The sequence below is a fragment of the Carcharhinus amblyrhynchos genome, unplaced genomic scaffold, assembly GCF_965287045.1.
Source record: "Carcharhinus amblyrhynchos unplaced genomic scaffold, sCarAmb.v2.hapA scaffold_37, whole genome shotgun sequence".
NCBI lineage: Eukaryota > Metazoa > Chordata > Chondrichthyes > Carcharhiniformes > Carcharhinidae > Carcharhinus > Carcharhinus amblyrhynchos.
In genome coordinates this window covers 10,209,697-10,236,309 of record NW_027649778.1, presented here as the reverse complement: position 1 = coordinate 10,236,309, position 26,613 = coordinate 10,209,697, and the positions used below count along the sequence as shown (strand labels likewise).

The 26,613-nt window shown below is 46.2% G+C and overlaps 1 protein-coding gene across 3 annotated transcripts in view; it reads right to left on the bottom strand.

The window, feature by feature from the left end:
- The window catches only part of LOC145362126 (mitogen-activated protein kinase kinase kinase kinase 5-like), a 166,398-nt gene that overhangs the window by 89,616 nt on the left and 50,169 nt on the right, over positions 1–26,613 (bottom strand). For all 3 annotated transcript variants that reach the window (XM_080218178.1, XM_080218180.1, XM_080218179.1), the window contains one exon: positions 15,756–15,813. In XM_080218178.1, the coding sequence (XP_080074304.1) occupies positions 15,756–15,813 (58 nt within the window). The remainder of the gene's footprint in view (positions 1–15,755; positions 15,814–26,613) is intronic.

Here is a 26,613-nt window from a genome sequence, read left to right as displayed (position 1 = left end):
GCCAAAGGTAGTAGGCGTTGGTGGTCAGTGTGATGAACTAAAGTTCACATCTGTGGTCAGCCTATTTCAGCAGCTTAAGAGCTGATCCATCATCGAAAGTAAGAATGGAATTGATGCAGCGGTATCGTCACTCAACTAGTATCCCGGAAACCCACCAGGTAATGTTTTGGAGACCCAGGTTCAAAGTCCACCACAGCAGATGGTGAAATTCGAATTGAATAAAAATCTGGAATTAACAAAAATCTAATGATTGCCATGAAACCATTGTTGATTGTTGTGAAAACCCATCTGGCTCTCTGAAGTCCTTTAGGGAAGGAAATCTTACATGATCTGGCCTGCATGTGACTCCAGGTCAACAGCGTTGTGGCAGATTCTTAAAATGCCCTCTTGAGGGTAATTAGCAATGGGCAGTAAATGCTGGCCCAGCTAATGATGTCCACATTCCCATGAAAGAATTTTAAAAACCAGAAGGCCTTACAGCCTCTCGACAGTGCCCAGACATCACTGATCTTCAAATCAACTCCACTTTCTCACTGTCTCCTCATATTCCCTTATTGAGCTCAGTCTTCACTATATTCAGTAATTGAATAACCAGTGTTCCACATTCTACCTCAGTGGTGGACAACCTGCGGCCCGTGGCTGCATGAAGCCCATCAGAGTTCTGAGATTGGCCCGTCGGACATCTTGCTGACCATGTGCAGGGTTGCCAGATGCCACAGTTTCCTTCTGTTTAGTTTCTTTCCTGCTGGTATTACGAAAGTGACAATCACATAAAGAAAGGGCATGTGAAGTGAGATGCACGCTGATTGCAAGAAAGGAGATCCAGGATTTTGACCCAGCAACAGTGAAAGGACGACGATATACTTCCAAGTCAGGACTGTGTAACTTGTCCTCCCAGGTGGTGGAGGTCACAGGTTTGGGAAGTACTGTCAGAGGAACCTTGATGAGTATCTCGAGTGTTGTTGGAGCTGCACTAATCCAGAAATGTGGGGAGTATTCCATCATACTCCTGACTTGTGCTCTGTAGATGGTAGACAGCCTTTGGGGAGTCAGGAGGTAAGTTATTTAGCACAGAATTCCTAGCCCCGATCTGCTGTTGTAACCACCGTATTTATATGGCTGGTCCAATTCAGTTTTTGGCCAATGATGATCGTGGTGCTGAACACCCCTACCGACACTTCATACCCCTCCAACCCTGACACTGCTCGCCCCCTACGCACCCCGACACTGCTCGCCCCCTCTGTACCCTGACACTGCTCGCCCCCCCCACCCTGACACTGCTCACCCCCCATCCTGACACTGCTCATCTCCACACCCCAATACTGCTCAGCCCCCACCCCGACACTGCTCACCCCCATCCCCACCCTTCTCGCCCCCCCCCACCCTGACCCTGCTCCATCCACCACCCCGACACTGCCCACCCGCCGCACCCCAACACTGCTCACCCCTGCACCCCCACACTGCTCACCTCCCCCCCCCGACATTGCTCACCCCCCCGACACTGCTCCCCCCACCCCAACACTGCCCAACCCCCCACACCCTGACAGTGCTCATTGCCCCCCACCCTGACACTGCTCCCCCCCATCCTGACACTACTCACCCCCCCCATCCTGACACTGCTCACCCCCCTGCACCCCGACACTGCTCAATCTCCCACCCCAACACTGCTCACCCTCCCCACCCCAACATTGCCCAGCACCCCCAGCCAGATACTGCTCACCCCCTGCACTCCAACACTGCTCAAACCCCCCCCACCCTGACACTGCTCACCCCCCCACCCCGAAACTGCTCACCGCCCCCACCCCGACACTACTCACACCTCCCCCCCAACCCTGACACTGCTCACTCTCCCACTCTGACATTACTCACCTCCACCACCACCCACCCCCCTCCCCACTCCACTGACATCATTCATCCGTCATTCGTGACACCAGGGAGGGGGTGAACTGTCAGGGTGATTGCTGGGGCTGCAAGAGGTTGAACATTGTCGTGGGTGCAGGTTAGGAGGCGAGCTGTGTCAAGGGGAGAATGAAAGTATAACTTTGCTTCACTACTAGGTCTGCCAAATCTGTCAGCCTGTCCCAACTCAACACTGCATCCAAGTTGGAGCCAGAACAGAAAGCTTCTAAACAAAGGGGGCAGCTTTAAATATGGCTATTGGCATACACTCCCAGTCGCTGCTGATTGGAAGATCTGGGTCATAGAATCATTATTGGCACAGAAGGAGGTCAATTTGGTCAAATTCCACCCCCCCAATCCCCCTTACTCTTGCCCATCACCTTAAATCTAGTTCTCCTTGACCTTCCACCATCAACTCATGGGAATAGTGTTTTCCTTGTCTACCTTATCTAAACCTGCCCAACCTAATGTGGTTGCTAAAAATCTTCATCCCTGGAACCATTTTTGCAAACCTCCGCTGCACCCTGTCAAGGAACTTTGCATCCTTTTTGAAACGAAGTGACCAGAACTGGCCACAAGGCTTTAGCTGCGGTCTAACCACAGATGTGTAAAGGTTCCGCCTAATTTTCCTGCTTTTGTATACAATTTATGAAGCCCAAAAATCCCCAATGCTTATTTGCTAACCTCAATATGCCTTGCCACCTTCAAAGGTCTACACATATACATCCCAGGTCTTGCAGTTCTTACAGTCTCTTCAGAACGGTGCCATTAGATCTATAATGTCTTTTCCTATCTCGTCTGCATCAGCTCACACTTCTCTATATTAAGTTCCATCTGTACATTCTGCTAGCATACCCATCCCCACTGTCTGTTGCTCCTCCAAGTTTAGTATCATTGGCAAACTTTGAAATGTTTCTCTGTATTCAAATATCGGAATCTTTTATATACAGAAAAAAAACAGTGATCTGATCAATGATCTACACAAGTTTAAGATAACTCCTTGAATTTTAATTCTATCCCTCTAGAAATGAACTTCAAAACTTTGTTTGCATTTTTATGGGGTGGCAATGGCCTAGTGGTATTATTGCTAGCCTATTAATCCAGAAACTCAGCTAACGTTCCGGGAGACCCGGGTTCAAATCCTGCCACCGTCCCAACAGATGGTGGAATTTGAATTCGATAAAATAAAAATCTGGAATTAAGAATCTACTGATGACCATGAAACCATTGTTGATTGTTGGAAAAACCCACTAATACCCCTTTAGGGAAGGAAATCTGCCATCCTTACCCAGTCTGGCCTGCGTGTGACCCCAGAGCTACAGCAATGTGGTTGACTCTCTGGGGAGGGCAGTAAATGTCCCATGAATGAATAAAAAAAATAACCTTATTACATTGCTCCTTTTAATGTGAGTACCTACTCCCAGATTGCTTTGCTCCACTCCTCCGTTTATACTCAGATTTTCTAAAGAGTAAGTGGCCTCCTCAATCTTTCTGCCAAAATGTTCTACCCTACATTTGAAATTTATTTGCCCCTTATTTTGTAGCTTTACTATTCCTGCAAGTAGTCTCCATCTTGTTGAGTATTACTGATTCCCCAATCTGCAAATTTTAAAATTGCATTTCCAATTCCCATGTCCATATTTTTAATGCAAGTAGGTGAATGTAGAATCATAGAATAGAATCCCTACAGTGCAGAAGGAGGCCATTTGGCCCATCGAGTCTGCACCGACCACAATCCCACTTAAGGCTCTATCCCCGTAACCTCATGCATTTGATCCCAGCTAGTCCTGCTGGCACTAAGGGGCAATTTAGCATGGCCAATCCACCTAACCCCACACTTCTTTGGACTGCGAAAGGAAACGCACACAGACACGGGGAGAATGTGCAAACTCCACACAGAGACAGTGACCCAAGCCGTGGATCGAAGCCAGCTCCTTGGCGCTATGAAGCAGCAGTGCTAACCACCATGGCACCCATATGTGACCATCAGAACATCAGTGACTGCACTCTGATTCCAGTGGAACACCACTTCCATCTTCTGCCAACTACTTTTAGCCCCCCTACTCCCTGCTTTCTGTTTTGTACCCATTTTACTATTGTTTGGCCAATTGTCTTCTTTACTCCACCCACTCGAAACTTGCTCAGGAGTTTACTTATCAAAAACCTTTAGAACTCTTTAAGGGTAATGTGATAGAGTAATAAATATATATAGCATATATATATATATACATATATATATATAACTGCCCTTTCAGTTAATAAGTCACATTAACACCAATGCATCCATTATAAAAGGTGGAGAGTCCCCTGGACACAGTAGTTTAAAGTTTATTTATAAGTGTCATAAGTAGGCTTAGAAACCCATGATTGCTACCACCCACAGGCACAAGAGCAGCAGACATATGGGATCACCAGCACCAGGATCTTATGGACCTGCAGTATTCCAAGTTTTTAAGTTTATTCATTAGTGTCACAAGTAAGCTTGCATTCACACTGCAATGAAGTTACTGTGAAAATCCCCTAGTCGCCACACCTGTTCGGGTACACTGAGGGAGGATTTAGCATGGCCAATCCACCTAACCAGCACATCTTTCAGACTGTGGGAGGAAACTGGAGCATCCAGGGGAAACCCACGCAGACATGGGGAGAATGTGCAGACTCCACACAGAAGTGACCTAAGCCGGGAATCGAACCTGGGTCCCTGGCGCCATGAGGCAGCAATGCTAACCACTTTGCTGCCGTGATAGCCAGGTTAAGCCTGAGGTTGGCAGTTTTCTTTATGGAACTCTGAGACACCTGAATGGGGACCTGGAAAATGGCAGCATGGATGGAGGCTCGAGATCAGCAAGGGTGAATCAGTGGTATGGGTAAGGGGCCAGGAATGGCTTCAGGGGCATGGAGGGGTGATGCAGGGGCCTGGCACCCTGGGTGTGATGAAGGAAGGGGTCTTGGGAATGGTCAGTCAAGTTAAGAAAATGTGGGGCCTAAAGGGTAGCAAACTGTACAAATGTGTGTCCACCTCAGGATGTATGGCCCTGCAGCATCCTTACTGGGCTTTGAGTTCATTCAATTATCCCCACTGATAGTAATCCAGGACAAAGTCCTTACAGTGAACAGAACGGAGGGCCAGCTGAGCCTGCAAGTTCAGTCATGTCCCACAGAAAGGTGAGCACAACACTGGACTAAACTGAATATTCAATAAACAGTGAATGTGAAAACACACTATCGTTTCTCCCATAGTCGAGAAACGTCCCTAACTCCCCTGTAACCGTTAATGTGTGCCAACCGTGAAGCGTGCCAGTCTATTTATTTCTAACTGATGTCAACAAATAACAATGATACACACATGAAGTGAAACCAATGTAATGTGAAATATTTGTAAGTGAAACCAATTCTGAACAACACCTGTGCCAGCGCTGTGCCTCGATTAATATGTTAGTGGCAATGGATTTGGGCAGAAAAGGTGTAGCCATGATGAAGACCTGTTGTCCAGGTGACCCCACCTCTACCTGAGACATTGTCAGCTGACAGTGGGTATCACCCTTTCCTTGCCATGTGGCCACACATGTCTCCTGTGCAAACCATCAGCACTGGGATTGGAATGGTGCCCTGGGGGGGTGGGGGGGGGTGGGGGTGTGTGTGTGTGTGTGAGGGGCGGGGGGGGGCTGGTGGCAGAGGTTGGGGTTTGGGGGGGGGGGGGGCATGAACAGTGGTGGTGGTATTGTCACCGGATCAATAACCCCTCAGCCTTCTAAACTCTAACGAGTACAGACCCAGTCTATTCAGTCTCTCTTCGTAGGCTAACCCCCTCATCTCCGGTATCAGCCTAGTAACCCTTCTCTGCACTCCCTCCAAGGCCAATATATCCTTCCGCAAGTGCGGCGACCAAAACTGCACACAGTACTCCAGCTGCAGCCTCACCAGTATCTTGTACAGTTGCAGCAAGACCTCCCTGCTTTTATCTTCCATCCCCCTCGCTATAAAGGCCAACATTCCATTCGCCTTCTTGATCACTCAGCCCATCCAGCCCATCAAGCCTACACTGACTCTCTGACAGAGCATCTTACCTGGGCTCTCTCTCCCTCCTGCCCTCTCCCCATAAACCCACGTATTTATCATGGCTAATCTATCTAAGTAAAAAGTCTGACAACACCAGGTTTAAGTCCAACCAATTTATTTGATAGTAAACTCAGTAAACTTGAGTTTACTATCAAATAAATCGGTTGAGCTTAAACCTGGTGTTGTCAGACTTTTTACTGTGTTTACCCCAGTCCAACGCCGGCATATCCACATCATAATCTATCTAACACGTACATTTTGGGCCACTAAGAGGCAGTTTATCATAGCCAATCTACTTAATCTGCACATCTTTGGAGTGTGGGAGGAAACTGGAGCACCCGGAGGAAACCTATGCAGACACAGGAGAACATGCAAACTCTACACAATCATCCAAGGCTGGAACCGGATGCAGTTTCCTAGAATTGTGAGGCAGCAGTGCTAACCATGATGCCACAACTTCACTGTTAACTGTTGAATTGTCTTTTTCTTAACTACATCTTTGTTGCATGGTTTTCCAATTTTAATCTAATTGCTTAGTCTGTGTATGAATTTTCCAGTGTAAGTCACACTACAATCCAGCTGTTGTGAACTTGTTTTTGACATTATTGTTTTTATTAATAACCACCCAACCCAGTAACAACCCATTAAACCCTCCATCGAGTTTCTTTAAATAGACTTAGGGCAGTATATCGAGAAACAAAGGTTGTACGAAAGCTGGGACATCTGTGGGCTGTTTATCTTCATGTGACACTGAGACAGCATCACAATGTCTCATAAATCTTAGATCGTTAACTCACTGCACAGTGACATTAGGAATCGAGCTTAGAACATAAGAACAGGAACAGACTGTTCAGCCCATTGAGCCTGCTCCACCATTTGATATGATCACGGCTGATTGGAAACTTCAATGCTTCTTACCCACAACAGGAACATTCTATCCACAATAGAAACAGCGAAATTAGCTAAGAAAGTCCTTAAGTTGTAAGGTTTGGTCTCAGTACTGTGTTCAGGTCTGGCCACCTTGTACGATGGGAGATCTTGAGGCTTTGGAAAGAATGCAGAGGATGGCCACAAGCTTGATTCGCAAAACCTTCATTAGCTGCCAATAACTAGGCCGAACAAGCTGAGTCTCGATATTTTAGAAGAGCATGGAGTTAAGGGTGATTTGATTCAGTCATTTTACATCAGAAGGACATTCAGACCATGGATTGAATGGGCTGAATGTCCTTCTGATGTAAAATCACCTCTCTGCACAGCACTCTGACTGTGGCTCAATTATTTCAACTGGATAGATTTAGATACAGTAAGAAGTCTCACAACACCAGGTTAAAGTCCAACAGGTTTATTTGGTAGCACAAGCTTTCGGAGCGCTGTCCCTTCATCAATCACTTGGTGGTTGTGAGACTTCTTATTTTGCCTATCCCAGTCCAACACCGGCATGTCCACATTAATTTAGACAGGAACAGGGAGAATGCTAACAAGTTATGGATTGGACGTTGGGCTGTTCTTTTTCCAAGCTACCAACTTGTGCAGTGAACAGTAATTCACTGAATTCCTTTAAGTGTGAGCTGAATCTGCTTCTAATTAGGATGGTGATTACCTGTAGTATAGCTTGATTTCCAAAGGGTGTTTGATAAGGTGCCGCACTAAATGTTACTGGGTGAGTTAAGTTGGGGGTAACATATTAGCATGGTTTGAGGATTGGTAAAAGGAGAGAAAACAGGGAGTGGGAATAAACAAGGTTTTTTCAGTGGAAAGTGGAGTGCCGCAGAGATCAGTGCTGGGGTCTCAGCTATTTACAACCTATATTAGTGACTTAGATGAAGAGACAGAGAACAATGTACCGACATAAGAAGGAAGCCAGACATTTTGGATGGGATTTTCAAGCTGCGCTCACTCCACGGCAGGAACATCGTGCCACCGTGGGCTGCACGGTAGCATAATGGTTAGCACTGCTGCCTCACAGCTCCAGGGGCCTGGGTTCGATTCCCAACTTGGGTCACTGTCTGTGTGGAGTTTACATGTTCTCCCTGTGTCTGCATGGGTTTCCTCCGGTTGCTCCAGTTTCTTCCTACAGTCCAAAGATGTGCGGTTTAGGTGCAATGGCCATGCTAAAATTGCCCCTGAGTGCCCCAGGATGTAGCGGTTAGAGGGATTAGTGGGGTAAATGTGTTGGGTTGTGGGGAAATGGCCTGGGGTGGGATTATTGTCAGTGCAGACTCAATGGACTGAATGGCCTCCTTCTGTACTGTACTCAATGGACCTTTGCATGGTCCGTGTCCCACCTGCTACCTTTCCCGTGGCGACCAGGACAGGAAAATTCCATCCTTTATGTTGGCTTTTTGTGGCTTGGGAGTCTGAAATTTGCTAACAGTTTATGTTGACCACTCAGTAATTGCATTAGTAGTTACAATGATCTGGGTGCATGTAGAAATCACTTGAGCTTCCTGTAAAGGAGAGAGGCTGGATTTGCAACCTGCATCCACCAGACTCTAATCCATTCATCAACACGCACAGGTGTTCAATTTTTTTAAAAAGCCTTGTATTAAACTATTAATTCATACCTTCAGATGTTAAGAGCATTGAACATAATTAGTAGAACAAATTGTGTGAGGTGCATAGAATGCAGAGTAAGCTCTGCACTCCTAAACCTGACTCATCTCACCCCCTCCTCCGAACTCCCTGCACTTTGACCCACATTGGCTCTCATTCACGAGATTCTCTCGTACATTTTTTCCATCTTTCATTCTTTTTCTGAACGCTGTAGGAAGCCTTCGCTTTTTGGCATAAGCAGGGATTAATAACATAGAGAAACGGCTACTCTTAGCACCAGACCTCAGGCTGTTATTAAGTGACCATCCTTCCTCCAATGCTGACAGCTCATGCAAAAGGAGTTCCCCTACCTACCTCACTGTCAACCCTTTCCTCTTGTCGCCCTGCCCTCCCCTCCCCCTCTCTCCCCTTCTCCAGAGGTGCAGTGACTACATCCTGCAGCACTTGCAAAGCGTCAGGCTGGGCTGCAGCCCACCGCAGGCCTCTGCCCACATGTGGCGGATGTACACGGAGAAAGTAGGCCTGTAGGCTGCCATGGCAACCAGGAAGCAGCCTGACCACATGAAAGCTGCACTGTTTCTCACATGCAGAATTCATTAGCATTGCCTTTTTGTACAGCAAGTTTTATCTCAATGGGTGGAGATCAACCTCAGCTATTCTCTGCTGATAAAACTCCAAATATACATCATGTAATTATTTCTTCTTTCAAAAGATTTTCTGTAACCCTGGGCACAGGATTGGACTATGGCTTTTCAACTCTGAGATCTAGAACTGTAGAATTTACAGTACAGAAGGAAGCTATTTGATCAACTGTATCTCTTTTCAACTGAATATGTAATCACATTTCCCGATCCTATGGGCAGCACAGTGGTTAGCACTGCTGCCTCACAGCACCAGGGACCCAGGTTCAATTTCAACCTAGGGTAATTGTCTGCACATTACCCTTGTGTCTTTGTGGGTTTCCTCCCACACTCCAAAGATATGCAGGTTACATTTAGCAATGTTGCTAAATTGACCCTTAGCATCAGGGGGAATTAGCAGGGTGATGGTTACGGGGATCAGTGCAGGCCCGATGGGCCAAATGGCCTCCTTCTGCACTGTCGGGATTCTATAATATTCTAATCTGGTCCAACCTCAATTGAGTGGGTGAAAGTCTCCCACCAGTGCTAAGAATTGTACAGAACACTCCATGTGTATCTGTACCTGTGTCTCAAACAGGTAGACTCATTATTCCATCTTGTGTTTTGTGCTCTATGCCCACTGACTGTGCCCCTTCAGGATCCGATGAGCTGCTCTGGTGTACAGCTTTGGCAGTTTCAGTGCCATTCTTTAAGGGCGTTCAAATGGTCAGTGGATAGGCCTATGGATAACATTGGAATAGTTTAGGTTAGAGGGTCATTAGATTGGTTCCACTGGTCGGTGCAACATTGAGGGCTGAATGGCCTGTACTGCGCTGCAATGTTCTATGTTCTATTCCTCTCAGATTCTTCTCCTATTCCACATCCTGTGACCTGGAGCCATTTGGAACTAGTCCTGTTTGTGGCTTGTCAGGATCCCCACCATTCCTGCGGGCGCTGATTTTTTTGTATTCATTCATGGGACATGGGTGTCACTGGTTGGATTCCGGCCAGCATTTATTGCCCATTCCTGGTTGCCCTTGTTTGGAGTGCAATTCAGAGTCAACCACGTTGCTGTGGCTCTGGAGTCACATGGCCGATAAGGACGGCCGATTTCCTTCTCTAAAAGGGCATTAGTGAACCAGATGCGTTCAATAGATTCTTAATTCCAGATACTTCTTTACTGAATTCAAATTCTGCCGTGGCGGGATTCGAAACCGGATCCCCAGAACATTAGCTGAGTTTTTGGATTAATACTCGAGTGATAACGCCACTAGACCATCACTTCTGCAATGAGAAAATCACTGGAAATATGGTAGCATTCCATCTGCAATTTCTGTTCCTCGACCTCATGCTGCAATTGGGATTTTTCAATAGATCATAGGGGTATAGATGAATATGGGTCAAGTGCGGGCAATTAGGATTAGTTTAGGGGTTTAAAATAAAGGGGCGGCATGGACAAGTTGGGCCAAAGGGCCTATTTCCATGCTGCAGACCTCTGTGACTGTGACTCTGTGAGCAGGAGCAGGCCATTTGGCCCCTCGAATCTGCTTTACCATTCAGTGACGTCATGGTGGATCTGATCCTGCCTGCATCCCAATAACCCTCAACTCCTTTGTAGGTCATTTCAGTCTTTTTCTGGCAGAAACGAACCTTTGGTTCAGCTGTCTCTGTCTGTGAGATAGAAGGTTCTGGGTTTGAACTCCACTTCAGACAATCTGACGTTCCTTTGACATCCCAGTGGGATATTCGCGGCAGGTGGATGCGTTTTAGCATCCTTCCTGCTCTAGCAGGGTTGTGGGTGTCCACTAAAAACACCTATCTTCTTGGGCTAATTACCCTATCAGCTGGTGTAAAATGTGGAAGACGTGTTCACTTCACGGCATGTCAGACTGTAAATCGTAATATCCTTAGAGGGATAAGCACAAAGATGCAAAAAAAATTTTCTTATGCTCGCAGACTTATCAGCTGGACAGCACAGTGCACAGTGGTTAGCACAGCTGCCTCACAGTCCCAGGGACGTGGGTTCGATTCCCAGCTTGGGTCACTGTCTGTGCAGAGTCTGCACATTCTCCCCGTGTCTGCATGTGTTTCCTCTAGGTGCTCCAGTTTCCTCCCACAGTCCAAAAGACGTGCTGGTTAGGAGCATTGGCTGTGTTAAATTCTCCCTCAGTGTAACCCAACTGCCGGAATATGGTGATGTGATGACTTCAGCCAGGCTAATGAGGTTGGCTTGCTCGAGTATAGACTACCAGACGAGTCCTAAGTGATGGTTAAATCAGGGAGCCTCATGCTCCCTATTTAAAGCAGCAATGTCAGACCCCCAGCCTGCATTCAGCAGGAAGCAACTGAAGAGCTGGTTGTGTACAGATGCAAGGTGTAAACAAAGTAACTTGGTGACGGGACTTTCGCCTCCATGGAGTTATTACAGGCGTCTAGGGGATTTTCACAGTAACTTCATTGCAGTATTAATGTGAAGCTACTTGTGACACTAATAAATAAACTTTAAACAAACTCTTCTACTCCTTACACTGAGCTCTAAGGAGGAAACATTATGACTTTTCTTTTTGTATTCATTTCATACCACCCTCCCCATGCCCCAAGCACCCCCTGCTCTCCCCTCAGAGGCAAACACACAAGGAGCAGAGAGTCAATACCTTCACACCTGCTGAAACTGGTTTCATCTCTCTAAGACTTTCAGTTGCTCACTCTCTAACACAAGGCACAGGATTCCTCGGGGTTTTTTTCTGATGAATTCTGGTGCTCTATTTACCGATAATCTTATCTCACTGTTACCCGGCTCCTGGGGCAGGGTTTCCTGGAAGTGATTTCTACCTTTCAGTGCACACATGCAAATTGAATAAAGCTGTGAAACAAAGCTCACAAGAAACCACTTCAAAACACAGCCAAATAATTGCGCTGAAGAATAATCACAGCTACTGGATTTCAAGGGCTGATCACTGGAAATGAGTGTCGGGTAGTCGGAATATGAGATAATGAGAGAGACAGAGAGGTAAAGTCACCCCTGTCCCAGATAACAATTGGCTGTCCTCTCCTTTGAGGGGGAGAGTTGACTGCTGGTAATTTTAATCTGAGGATCGCCACACCTCAGGCGAGGGGCAAGGTTGAGAAGGCGAGGTCTTCAGGGCAGCACAGTGGCACAGTGGTTAGCACGGCTGTCTCACAGCACCAGGGACACATGTTCGATTCCTGGCTTGGGTGACTGTGTAGAGTCTGCATGTTCTCCCCGTGAATTTCCTCCGGGTGCTCCGGTTTCCTCCCACAGTCCAAAGACGTGCTGGTTAGGTGCATTGGCCATGCTAAATTCTCCCTCAGTGTCCCTGAACAGGCGCTGGAGTGTGGCGACTAGGGGATTTTCACAGTGCATTGTTAACGTAAGTCTACTTGTGACACTAATAAATAAACTTAAGCTTCATGAATAACCTCAGCCAGTACGGAAATTGACCCCACACTGTTGGCATCACTCAGCATCACAAACCAGCCAACTGAACTAAACCTACCCCAGAAACAGATACGCAGACAGAAAGATGTGGAGTTGCCGGCGTTGAACTGGGGTAGGCACAGCAAGTAATCTCACAACATCAGGTTAAAGTCCAACAGGTTTATTTGATAGCACGAGCTTTCAAATCCTGCATTCACCTGATGAAGGGGCAGTTCTCCGAAAGCTTGTATTATCAAATAAACCTGTTGGATTTTAACCTGGTATTGTGAGACCAGTTACTGTACCCAGACAGAAAGAGTCACACAAGACATTGAGAGAGAGAGAGAGATACGTTAAAATACAGGCACACAGACCCAGAGAAAAAGACACACACGTAGTGTGATTCACAGAGATGCACACAACGGGATACACAGATATTCAGGCAGAAATGCAGGCAGGCAAATAGAGAGGGGGTACAAGGAGAGACTCCCATACACACAATGGCAGAGACACAGAGGCATGAGAAAAAGATATATATTTATATATGCGGCAAATGCAGGCAGGGAAACCAAGAAAGAGAAAGTGACAAACACTGACTGAGAAAAATGAGACACAAGGAGACATCATGACAAATCAACAGGAACAGCCAGGGAAACACGCATGTAGACAGAGAAATATAGAGGAAGACTCACTGATAGAGGTGCGCACACCCACAGAGAGACAGAACAAACCTTATATATAGTGCCTTTGATGTAGTGAGATCTCCCAAGACATTACACATTCACAAACACAATGAGAGGGTCAAAGGAGCAGACTCACACACAGAACAAGAGATAGAGTGAAATATAGAGACAGAAAGAGATGAAGGGAGAAATAGTTGGAGATGGAAAGCGAGATGGAGATAGCGATAACGATAGTAACAGAGATATAAATTAAGAAAAAAGAGAGATAAGGATAGATCCAGGCAATGTGGACTGACGTAGAAGTCCCCAAGTCGAATGGTGTTTGTTCGGAACGACCTGCTTGCTGCAGCACCAGCACTAGGGACATTGCAAAATGCTTCAGTTCCTCCAGGGTTGGAGGAGGATGAGCCCAGTCAGGGTTCAGCTCCTTCATTAGTGCTCACCTACAGTAACTGGACGAGGAGTTCAGCCAAGGACAGGGTGGGCTGAGGTACCCCATCTGGTAAAACAGCCTCTTGATACTGTCTTAGCTTCAAACCAAGAACCCCAAATTGGCTGAGAAACTCAATGTGCGGCTGGGTACCTGTGAAACTTGTACCACTTTGAGAGTAAGAAGTCTTACAACACCAGGTTAAAATCCAACAGGTTTATTTGGTAGCAAACACCACTAGCTTTTGGAGCGCTTGCTGCTCCTTTGTCAGGTGAGTGGGAGATCTTTTCTCAAACAGGGCATATAAAGGTACAAACTCAATTCACAGAGTAATGATTGAAATGCAAGTCTCTGCAGCTAATCAAGCCTAAAGGTACAGACAGTATAAGTGGATAGAGGGTTAATCACAAGTTAAAGAGATGTGTATTGTGTCCAGACAGGACAGTTAGTGAGATTTCGCAAGTCCAGGCCGAATGCCCATGACCAACCTTTGATCTTCTGGTAAGCGTTCTCCAAGGCGGCCTTCGCGACACACGATAGCACAGAGTCGCAGAGCAAAGACCAATAGCCAAGTTCTGCACTCATGAGGACGGCCTTAACCGGGATCTTGGGTTCATATCACACTATCTGTAACCCCTATGACTTGCAAAATCTCACTAACTATCTGGAGACAATACACATCTCTTTAACTTGTGCTTAATGCTATCTCCACTTACATTGTCTGTACTTTAAGGCTTGATTAGCTGTAAAGACTCGCATTCCAATCATTATTCTGTAAATTGAGTTTGTGGCTTTATATGCCCCCTGTTTGTGATCAGATCTCCCCACTCACCTGACGAAGGAGCAGCAAGTGCCCCGAAAGCAAGTGGCGTTTGCTACCAAATAAACAAGTTGGACTTTAACTTGGTGTTATAAGACTTCTTACTGTGATTACCCCAGTCCAATGCCGGCATCTCCACATCACCATTTTGAGAGTGATAGCCCCAGCGGAGAAGTCGAAAATGACCCCACATATTTTTTTAAACAACAGTGCTTGCACTTCAACTCCAACAGACAGTCACCCGAGGCTGGAATCGAACCTGGGTCCACAGCGTGTGAGATAGCAGTACTAACCACCGTGCCATGTGCTGCCCTTATATATACTTGAACCTTTGAAATTCGTCAACAGGAAAGCGAAGAGTTAGGTTGACTCTAACAGCAGCCTGCATTTAGTTAGCACCTTTAATGTTTTGTCTCAACTCACTTGCAGGCAGTGTTAAATAACAGAATAGGCATTAGGACAGATGACCAAAAGCTTAGTCAGGGATAGGTTTTAAGGAGTGTCTTGAGGCAAGAATGAGATAGAGATGCAGAGCAGTTTAGGGAGGAATTTCCAAACTTAAGCCCTAGGCAGCTGAAGGCAGGTCTGTAGTTGATGGAGTGATTAAAACCAGATGATGCAAGGGACCAGAATTGCAAGAGTGCAGATATCTCAGCGGGTTGTAAGGTCGAAGCAAGTTATAGACATAGGGAGGGCCATAAGAGAGGCTCAAAAACAAGGATAAGAACTTTAAAATGTGTTGCTGGACCAAAAGAAATATAAAAACATATGAAATTGAGCAGACATAGGCCATGCAGTGGAGACAAAGCAGCTCGGTAAATATGGGGCGATGGATGAATGGGACTTGGCACAGTTGGTGCCCAGCCTGGTACGATCTATAAAGTGAAAAGTCTGACAACACCAGGTTTTAGTCCAACCGATTTATTTGATAGTAAACGCACAAGCTTTCGGGTTAGTCCCTTTGTCAGGTGATGTCTGATTCACCTGACGAAGGGACTAACCCGAAAGCTTGTGCGTTTACTATCAAATAAATCGGTTGGACTAAAACCTGGTGTTGTCAGACTTTTTACTGTGTTTACCCCAGTCCAATGCCGGCACATCCACATCATGACGATCTATAAACACAGACACTCTGCCACATTGGAAAACAGAGCTGCTTCTGGTAATGACAGGTTTGTCCTTTGTCAGAACCTCTCTTGCTCCTGTCTGAAGGAGAGAGAAATGTGTGTCAATGTTGAGTCAAAATTCTTACCGGGTTCCATTTTTATGATCTTCACTGCAGCCAGGTCCCCCGTCTGTTTGTTTCTTGCCTAAAATCAAACACAAAGATTTTGTTAAAGGGAGGCTCCCATTTCATATGTCTGATTAAAAGGAATGTAATATGAAACTGACATATACACTACAGCACCTCAGTAATCAAGAGAAATGTCACAATACTTTAGAATGCACATTGATGGGAAAGGGAATCCTGTAGAGAAGGCTTGACTCTGTATCCAACCCGTGATGTACTGTCCTGGGAGTGTTTGATGGGGACAGTGTAGAGGGAGCTTTACTCTGTATCTAACCCCATGCTGTACCTGTCCTGGGAGTGTTTGATGGGGGACAGTGTAGAGGGAGCTTTACTCTGTATCTAACCCCGTGCCATACCTGTCCTGGGAGTGTTTGATGGGTCCAGTATAGAGGGAAATTTACTCTGTACTTAACCTCGTACTGTACTTGTCCTGGGGGCATTTGACAGGACAATTTAGAGGAAGCTTTACTCCATATCCCACCCATGTTATACTTTCCCAGAGAGTGTTTAATTGGACGGTGCCGAGAGAACTTTTCTCTGTATTCATCCTGTACTCTGAGGCAATGTAGAGAACATTTTATTCTGTATCTAACCCACTGCTGTAGATGCACCAAGGTCATTTGATGGTGACAGTACAGAGGACAAGTTACTAACCAGTGCTTTGCCCTGAGAGTGTATGATGGAGAGAGCGAAAAGGGTGCTTTACTCCGTATTGTGTTGATGGTGATGCTGGGTTTGTTTCATTGCTAAAATGGACAGGGTCTGTTCAATGTTCCATTCCCCATGTGTCTGGTGCGGTTTCCGGATTCAGGCGCAAACTTGCAAACCAGTAGATAAAGGTCAAGTTATTGTCTGCGGGGCAGCATTCAGCTGAGAATGAGTCATCGACTTGAGCATTGCTCAAAGTCATTTGCTGGGATTCATGCCCAATCTACTCACCCACATAAAGAACAGAGGCAATGGTGAGCATTGGCTTGTACCAACCTAATCGATTGACGACCCCCAAATACCAACTACCCAGAACCCCTCACCATCAGTTTTACAATGTCAGCTTCACTTCCAGGGTGGAGCTCAGCCCCTGAACCTCAATGGCATACTGCTGTACACCCCTCCCCCCCCGACATGGAGCATGCCATATTGGTGAGGGCATCCAGGAACCATCCAGAACGCCTGCTTGGAACTGGCACTAAGAGCACAGAATAAGAACATAAGAACATAAGAAATAGGAGCAGGAGTAGGCCATCTAGCCCTTCGAGCCTGCCCCGCCATTCAATAAGATCATGGCTGATCTGTCGTGGCTCAGCTCCACCTTCCCGCCCTCTCCCCATAACCCTTAATCCCCTCTCTTATCAAAAACCCATCAACCCGCTTCTTAAAAATATTTAGCGAGGCAGCCTCCACCACTTCAACGGGCAGAGAATTCCAGAGATTCACCACCCTTTGAGTGAAGAAGTTCCTCCTCAACTCCGTTCTGAACCGCCCCCCCTTTATCTTGAGGCTGTGCCCCCTAGTCCTACTGTCTTTTTTGAGCGGGAAGAGTCTTTCCACCTCTATCCTATCCATCCCATTCATCATCTTATACGTCTCAATGAGATCTCCCCTCATTCTTCTAAACTCTAACGAGTACAAGCCTAGTTTATTCAGCCTCTCCTCATAGCTCAACCCCCTCAACTCCGGTATCAGCCTAGTAAACCTCCTCTGCACTCCCTCCAAGGCCAAAATATCCTTGCGCAGGTGCGGCGCCCAAAACTGCACACAGTACTCCAGCTGCGGCCTCACCAATGCCCTATACAGCTGCAGCAAGACCTCCCTACTTTTATATTCAATCCCCCTCGCTATGAAGGCCAGCATCCCATTCGCCTTCCTGAGAGTAAAAGATTGAGGGTGAGCTGGGGACAGCTCGCAAGAAATCTGGAGCCGCCTTTATGTGACAATAATAAATCAATTCAATCATTTGGCAAACTGCTGGGCACATCGAGGGATCTAATTTGAATTGTAATTTCAGTGGTGGCTGCCTTAAGCTGTGCATCATGTGTGTTACAGGCAGTTTATAAGGCATAGAGTGGTTTAGAGACCTCTGGGGGCTGCCACCCAAGGACAGGTTTACAGCCTTTTCTATTTATGAGCCTGGAAATTCTGGACCATGTGTCAGTCTGGAGGCTGCAGCAGTCTGGAAACTAACTACATTGCAGAAATAAGGTCAAAAATAAACTTTTACAAACGTCTGACGGCAATGTGAGCCCCACTGGGGGGAGGGCTATGACTTCAAACCTACTGTTACTTTAGCAGGTTTTGTCCAATAGTGTCTGAATCCAGCCCACTCAGCGCTGAGGCAGTGGAACAGTGGCTGACAGCTCCGTCACCTCAACAAGCTTCCATTCCAACAACAAACAAGTAAACAGGAAATGACACACTAACTCAGCCCAGAATAGCCATGATTGTTGACAATAGCAGGTTGGGGGGTGGGGGGCGGTGTCATCGCAACACATCTCAACAGAGGAGCGCGTTGATGGAGTCCAACTAAATCTCAACAAGTCAGCACACAGACTGCAGGACGGGAAGCAAGACATTGGCATTTCTGTCACACCTTTCACATCTGAGGAGCATCCGAAATGCTTTACTGCCAATTATGTATTTTTATATTCGCTGCTGCGATGTAGGAAACCAAGGCACCCAATTTGTGCGTAGCAAGCCAATCTGTTTCTTGGTGAGGGTTAACAAAGGATTGTTGGTCTGGACATCAAGGCAAAAAGAACCTCTGCTGTGTTTCAAAATAATTCCATGAAATGTTTTATTTTATAGAATCCCTATAATGCAGAAGGAGGCCATTCAACTTGTCGAGCCTGCACCGATTGTCTGACAGAGTATCTTACCCAGGTCCAACCCCCAGTCCCACCCCACTCCCTTCCCTTTTCTCCGCTGCATTCCCTTAACCCCATGCATTTACCTGTTAACTTCCCTAACCTACACATTTTTGAACACTAAGGAGCAATTTAGCATGGCCAATCCACCCAAACTGCACATCTTTGGACTTTGGGAGGAAACCGAAGCACCCGGAGGCAACCATGCAGACACAAGTTCCATCCAGTCACCCAAGGCTGGAATCGAACCCAAGTCACTAGCCCTGTGAGGCAGCAGTGCCAACCACTGTGCCATGTACATTTGAGAGGGCAGATAGGGCCCCAGTTAATAGGAACATAGGAATAGGATTAGTCATTTAGTCCCTTGAGCTTATCCGTCATTCAGTTAGATCAAGGTTGACCTGTATCTTAACTTTATCCACCAGCATGGCATCATGTCTCTTCATACTCTTAACACGCAAAAATCCATCGTTCTCAGACTTAAACATATTAATTGAACCAGTATTGACTGCTTTTGAGAGAGGAGACTTCCAGACTTCTAACACTCTTTGTGTAAAGAAGCATTTCCTAACTTTTCTCCTGAATGGTCTGGATCTAATGTTAAGAGCACAGTCCTTTATCCTAGACTGCCCCATCAGTGGAGAAAGCTTTTTTGAATTCATTCCTGGGATGTGAGTATCATTGGCAAGGCTGCTATTTATTGCCCATCCCTAAATGTCCTTGAGAAAGTGCTGGTGAACTACCTTGTTCAACCGCTCAGTCCATGTTTTGTTGGTATATCCACAGTGCTGTTAGGGAGCGAATTCATCGATTTTGACCTGGCAGCACTGAAGAAATAATGCTATGATTCCAAGGCAGAATGACATGCGACCTCGAGTCATAGAGATATACAGCACGGAAACAGGCCCTTTGGCCCAACTCATCCGTGCCAACCAGGTTTCCTAAAATGAACTAGACCCATTTGCCTGCGTTTGGCCCATTTCCCTCTAAACATTTCCCATCCATGTACCCGTCCAAATGTCTTTTAAATGTTGTAATTGTACTCACCTCTGCCACCTCTCTGGCAGCTCACTCTATATACACACCATCCTCTGTGAGAAAAAGTTGCCCCTCGGGTCCCTTTTAAATCTTCCCCCTCTCACCTTAAACCTATGGCCTCTAAAGTAAAGTTTATTAGCCACAAGTAGGCTTACATTAACACTGCAATGAAGTTACTGTGAAAAATCCCAGTCGCAACACTCTGGCACTTGTTCAGGGACACTGAGAGAGAATTTAGCACGGCCATTGCACCTAACCAGCACGTCTTTTAGACTGTGAGAGGAAACCAGAGCACTCGGGGGAAATCCACAGACACTGAGAGAATGTGCAGACTCCACATAGTTTGTGACCCAAGCAGGGAATCGAACCCATGTCTCTGGTGCTCTGAGGCAGCAGTGCTAATCACTGTGCCACCATGCCACCCCTAGTTTTGGATTTCCCTACACTGGGGAAAAGACCGTAGCTATTGACCTTTCTATGCTTCTGTTGATTTCATACGCCTCTGTAAGGTCATCCCTCATCCTCTTCCCAGCCTACCCAGCCTCTCCTTATAATTTAAAACTTCTGGTTCCAGTAACATCCTTGTAAATCTTTTTTGCACCCTTTCCAGTTTAATAACATCCTTCCTATTGCAAGGCGACCAGAATTGTACACATCCCAACTCCTGTATTCAGTGCTCTGACTGATGACGGCAAGTGTTCCAAACACCTCTTTGCCACCCTGTCTACCTGTGATGCCGCTTTCATGGAATTATGACCTGACCTCAAGGTGGCTTCATGTATCTGCTGTCCTTGTTCCACTTGATGCTAGAGATTGTGAGTTTGGAAAGTGCTGTTGAAGGACTGTTAGTCAGTTGCTGCAGTGCACCTTGTATATGACATACACTGCTGCCACGGTCCATTGGTGATGGAGTGGGTGAATGTTTGTGGTGGTGGATATGGTGCTGATCATGTTGGTTTTGTTGGACCTCCAATCCCTGTCTGCTGAAATGTAGATGGTCCGAATACTGAAGGCTGCAATGGGCAGGAATACTCCAACAGAACTGAAGAGACATAGAATTATCGAATCCTTACAGTGCAGAAGGAGGCCCATTGAATCTCCGCCAATAGCAATCCCACCCAGGCCCTATCCTATCCCTGCAACACCATGTATTTACCTCATTAATCCCTCCCACACTAAGGGGGAATTTACCAAAGCCAATCCACCTAACCCACAAATCTTTGGACTGTGGAAGGAAACTGGAGCACCTGGAGGAAACCCACTTGGACACAGGGAGAATGTGCAAACTCCACACAGATAATGACCCGAAGCTGGAATTGAACCCTGGCGCTGTGAGGCAGCAGTGCTAACAACTGTGCCACTGTGCCGCACTCAGAACAAGGTTAACAATACAAATACGCACAAGAAACCAGAGGAAAAGGTCTGAAATCTCAACAGTAGTGCTAAGGCAAAGTCTATCCTGAACTCCTCATGACTCACACAGTCAGTGCCCCTGCCCCCTTTATATCGCACATTTGGATGAGAAAAGTGAAAAAACAGGATGACCGCCTGTCCATGTTATTTGTGATTCCCTTAGCTAGCTGCTTAATTGTTGGCAGGCATGCTGCCGATTCCCACTTGCATCTGGTGACCAAAATATCGCACAAGTGCATGATGTTGTCAGGATGCGCACCCAACATCCTCTCGCATGATTTCATGTGCTTTTGGGTCAGGAGTGCACCTGCCCGATTGACATAAAATTCTGCCATGGAGGGGACAACACTTGCATTGCAGCCAGTCTTGTTTATTGATATTTGTGCTTGTTTCACAAGTTGTTTCTTTAAGAAAGAAGAACTCTTAAAAGAAATAGGGAAAGAACTGAGCGATCCAAACGCAATTGAAGGCCACTTTGAAGAATGCCTTCATTGAGTCTGCTTACATTACCCCAAGTTTGTTGTCACCTGTTATTTTTAATTCCCCACCTTGTCTCCCATCCTGACCTTTCTTTCTTTAGCCTGGTGCAATGTTCCAATGAAGCTCAACACAAGCTCATCTTTCCATAGGGCATTTTACAATCTTTTGGACTCAACGCTGAGTTCGACAATTTTAGCTCATAACCTCCTCCCCATTTTTTCCTTTTGCTGGTCTTTTCTCTTAAGAACATAAGAAATAGGAACAGGAGTAGGCCATCTAGCCCTTCAAGCCTGCCCCGCCATTCAGTAAGATCATGACTGATCTGAAGTGGCTCAGTTCCACTTTCCGGCTTTCTCCCCATAACCCTTAATCCCCTTGCCTACCAAAAACCTATCTACCCACGTCTTAAATATATTTAGCGAGGTAGCCTCCACCACTTCAATGGGCAGAGAATTCCAGAGATTCACCACCCTTTGAGTGAAGAAGTTCCTCCTCAACTCTGTTCTAAACTGCACCCCCCCTTATCTTGAGGCTGTGCCCTCTAGTCCTGCTGTCCTTTCTGAGCGGGAAGAACCTCTTCACCTCTACCCTATCCATCCCTTTCATCATCTTATACGTCTCAATGAGATCCCCCCCCCAATCCTTCTAAATTTAATGAGTACAAGCCCAGCCTATTCAGCCTCTCCTCATAGCTCAACCCCCTCAACTCCGGTATCAGTCTATTGAACCTCCTCTGCACTCCCTCCAAGGCCAAAATATCCTTGCGCAAGTGCGGCGACCAAAACTGCACACAGTACTCCAGCTGCGGCCTCACCAGTGCCCTGTACAGTTGCAGCAAGACCTTGCTACTTTTATATTCAATCCCCCTCGCTATGAAGGCCAGCATCCCATTTGCCTTCCTGACCACCTGCTGCACCTGTAGGCTGGGTTTTTGCGACTTATGCACAAGGACCCCCAGGTCCCTCTGCACCGTAGCATGCTGCAACTTTTCACCTTGTAAGTAGTCGTCCTTCCTACTATTATTCCTACCAAAGTGGATAACCTCACGCTTGCCAACATTGTATTCCATCTGCCAGGTCCTTGCCCACTCACTCAGCCTATCTAGATCCCTCTGCAGACTTTCCACACCCTCCGCACAATTTGCTGTTCCACTTATCTTTGTGTCATCGGCAAATTTTGACACCTTACACTCGGCTCCCTCCTCCAGATCACCTATATAAATGGTAAATAGCTGAGGCCCCAGCACCGATCCCTGGGGCACTCCACTAGTAACCAACCACCAATCCGAATAGCACCCACTGACACCCAGTCTCTGCCTCCTATTTGACAGCCAATCCCCTATCCATGCTAACACCTTACCCCCAACTCCATGCCCCCTAACCTTCTGTAACAACCTTTTGTGTGGCACCTTATCAAACGCCTTCTGAAAATCGATAAACACCACATCCACCGGTTCCCCTCTATCCACCGCACTAGACACATCCTCATAGAATTTTTGTCTTGTCTCTTTCTTACATCTTTTCCCTTGCATTCAGACGGCAGCCAACCTGCCATTTACACCTCCTGTAGGCTAGTCATCTCTTTGTTTCTCTGATTAAGCCATTATCGTTCCCTTTGGCCTGGCACCATGAAACTTTTGTCATTTAATCTCTCCTGCCCTCCATCCTATTACAGATCCTTCCTTTCGTTTTTCTATGCATCTCCCCAATCTTTATCTATCACATTTTCAAACTTTCCTCAGTTTTGCTAAGAGGCCATTGGCCTGCAACATTCAACATTGGCCAGAATTTGATGCTGCTTCCTGGGAGGGCAGGATGGCAGGTGGGATGGGACAGCGATGTGAAATTGGGCATCATGACATTGGTGCTGTGTCCATCACTTATCACACCAGTGGTAGAGCAGGCATCAGCCTGTGGGACACTTGAGACCCTAAAATGCCAAATGAATGGTCTCTTTGGGGTCTCTTCCTGCCAGCGCTGGGATTTTTCAGAGAGAGAGGCCGGTGCCACAAGTCCAGGCATCGTCGACCCAGAAGGGGGCTTGTCTGCCTAATCAGACACCCTGTACTCAATGGAGTTCCTTCCAAGTTATCCCACCCTCAATAACTTTGTCGATCCTGGCCCCACACCCCAATCTCGCTGGTCCAGTGACATTACGATCACCTCCTTCATGGGCAGCACAATGGCACAGTGGTTAGCAGTGCTGTCTCACAGCACTAGGGACCCGAGTTCAATTCTGACTGTGGGTCGCTGGTTGTGTGGAATCTGCATGTTCTCTCTGTGACTGCATGGGTTTCCTTCCACGGTCCAAAAATGTGCAGGTTAGATGGATTGGCCATGCTAAATTGCCCCTGAAAGTTAGAGGGAACAACAGAGTAAATAGATGGGGTTACAGGAATAGGGTCTGGGTGGGATTTTTATTGGTGCAGACTCAATGAGCTAAATGCCCTCCTTCTGCATTGTAGGAATTCTATGATTCTTTAGAGATTGCAGCCACTACTGAAAGTGCAGTTCAAGTCACAGGTTGGTACTTCCGTGAAGGTTCTACCTCAGCAGCTGCTGAATACTTTGCTTCATTCTATTCCCTTTGGCCTTGCACCATGAATGGTGAGGCCACACTTGGAGCACTGTGTATAGTTTTGGTCTCCTTACTTGATAAAGAATATACTGGCACTGGAGGGGGTGCAGAGGAGATTCACTAGGTTGAGAGGGTTGGCTTATGATGAAAGACTGAGTAGACTGGGGCTATATTCATTGGAATTCAGAAAAATGAGGGGAGATCTTATAGAAGCATATAAGACTATGAAGGGAATAGATAAGACAGAAGCAGGGAAGTTGTTTCCACTGGCGGATGAAACTAGAACTAGGGGGCATAGCCTCAAAATAAGGGGAAGCAGATTTAGGACTCAGTTGAGGAGGAACTTCTTCACACAAAGGGTTGTGAATCTGTGGAATTCCCTGCCCAGTGAAGCAGTTGAGGCCACGTCATTGAATGTTTTTAAGGCAAGGATAGATAAATTTTGGAACAGTAAAGGAATTAAAGGTGAGCGGGTGGGTAAGTGGAGCTGGTTCCATGAAAAGATCAGCTATGATCTTATTGAATGGTGGAGCAGGCTCGAGGGGGCCAGATGGCCTACTCCTGCTCCTAGTTCTTATATTCTTATATCCAGTGTATGTCCTGCCTCTAACTCCCTCATCCATGACTTTGTTACCTCCAGACACAATTATTCCAGTGCACTCTTGGGTGGCCTTCCACCCTCTGTAAATGTGAGCTTATCCTACCTACACTTTGTTTCCTGTGTCCTCAAGTTTTGTTCACCCTCACACCTCTGCTCGCTGACATCCATTGAGTTACAGTCCAGCAATGCCTCAATTTCAAAATTCTCATCCTTGTTTTCAAATTCCTCCTTGGTCTCACCCCGTCCTTATCTCTGTAAGGTCCACCAGCCCAACAAACCTCCAAAATATTACCTTCCTTAAAACGTACTTTTTGACCAAGCTTTTGACCACTTGTCCTAATATTTCCTTATGTTTCTCGGTGTCAAATTTTCTTTTGATAAATGCTGCTGTGAAGAACCCAGTAGGTTTTACTATATCAAAGGTGCTATATGAAAGTAGGTTGTTGTTATTGTACCAGCCCATCCCAGACAACGGCTAAAGCAGGTTTTGTTCTGGGAAACCCCCTCAGACGTAGTGGACCAGGTTGAGGGAAAGCAGTAGTTTTGCACCCCTCAAAACTAGCTCCATGAGAAACGTGGGGGATTTAGGGTATTCTCGGAATGTGGAAATTGCCCTCATTTATTGCCCATCTCTTGTTGTCCTTGAGAAGATGGTGGTGAGCCTTCTTCTAGAACAGCTGCAATCCTGTGTGGCGGACTTTCTTGGTCCTGTTAGGTAAGGTGGTCCAGAATTTTGACTCAGCGATAGTGAAACTAACAGCCAGTCTTTATGTCTAAGTAAGGAAGATGTGTGACTTGGAAGGAACTTTGGACATGTTAATGTTCCATTATGCATGCTGCCCTTGTCTTTCTGGGTGACAGGGTTTTGTTGGTGAGATGCTGCAATGCTTCTTGTAGGTAGTACACACTGCTGTCACATGTAGTTTTGTGGAAGACAGGTTGAATAGTTTGAGACTGACACCAATATGTTTTATAATGGCTATTTTACTGAAAACAAGTAAAAGATTAATAAATAGTTATAAGTGGTGGTCATCAGATTTGACATTACTTGCACCTATTCTGGGTGCATTCTGGCATCTTGTTTGTTAATCATACTTCCCTTCTTGTCTTACCTTGACCCTACTCTCCTCTGGATGGGACCTGATGTTGAATCCTGAAATTAAGCTACAGCCTTGGCTCTCTTTCTAAAGTAGTCATGATGTGGAGATGCCACTTATGATTTAACCTAAAACCTATGCTTAATGCTATCTCCACTCACATTGTCTGCACCTTTAAGACTTGATTAGCTGTAAAGACTCGCATTCTAATCATCTAATCTGTAAACTGTGTGTGCCTTTATATGCTCTGTTTGCAACCAGAACTCACCACTCACCTGACGAAGGGGCAAACCCTGAAAGCTTGTGGGTTTATTATCAAATAAACTTGTTGGACTTTAACCTGGTGTTGTGAGACTTCTTACTCTCTTTCTAAACCCAGAGAACAGTTAAGTTTTAATTTTGTTTATTTGTGTCATAAGTATGCTGACATTCACACCTCAATGAAGGTACTGTGAAAATCGCCACACTTCAGTGCCTGTTTGGGTACACTGATTAGCATAGCAATTGCTTCCTTGATTCAAGGGAATCGATCACTGCAGCAACATTTCGATTCCATTTCCTAAACCAATCAGAACTGTAGCTAGTAGTGTTATCTGTTCAACTGGCGATTCCGTTTGGTTGGCTACCCATCGTACTCATCTAAGTGCCATGCTGGATGGCATAGTTGATCCTTGTCTTCTAAACTTTCCAATCAACAGTGGAGGCCTCATTATTTGAGTCCTTGCTAAACCAGTCTTTAATGCTGCTTCCTT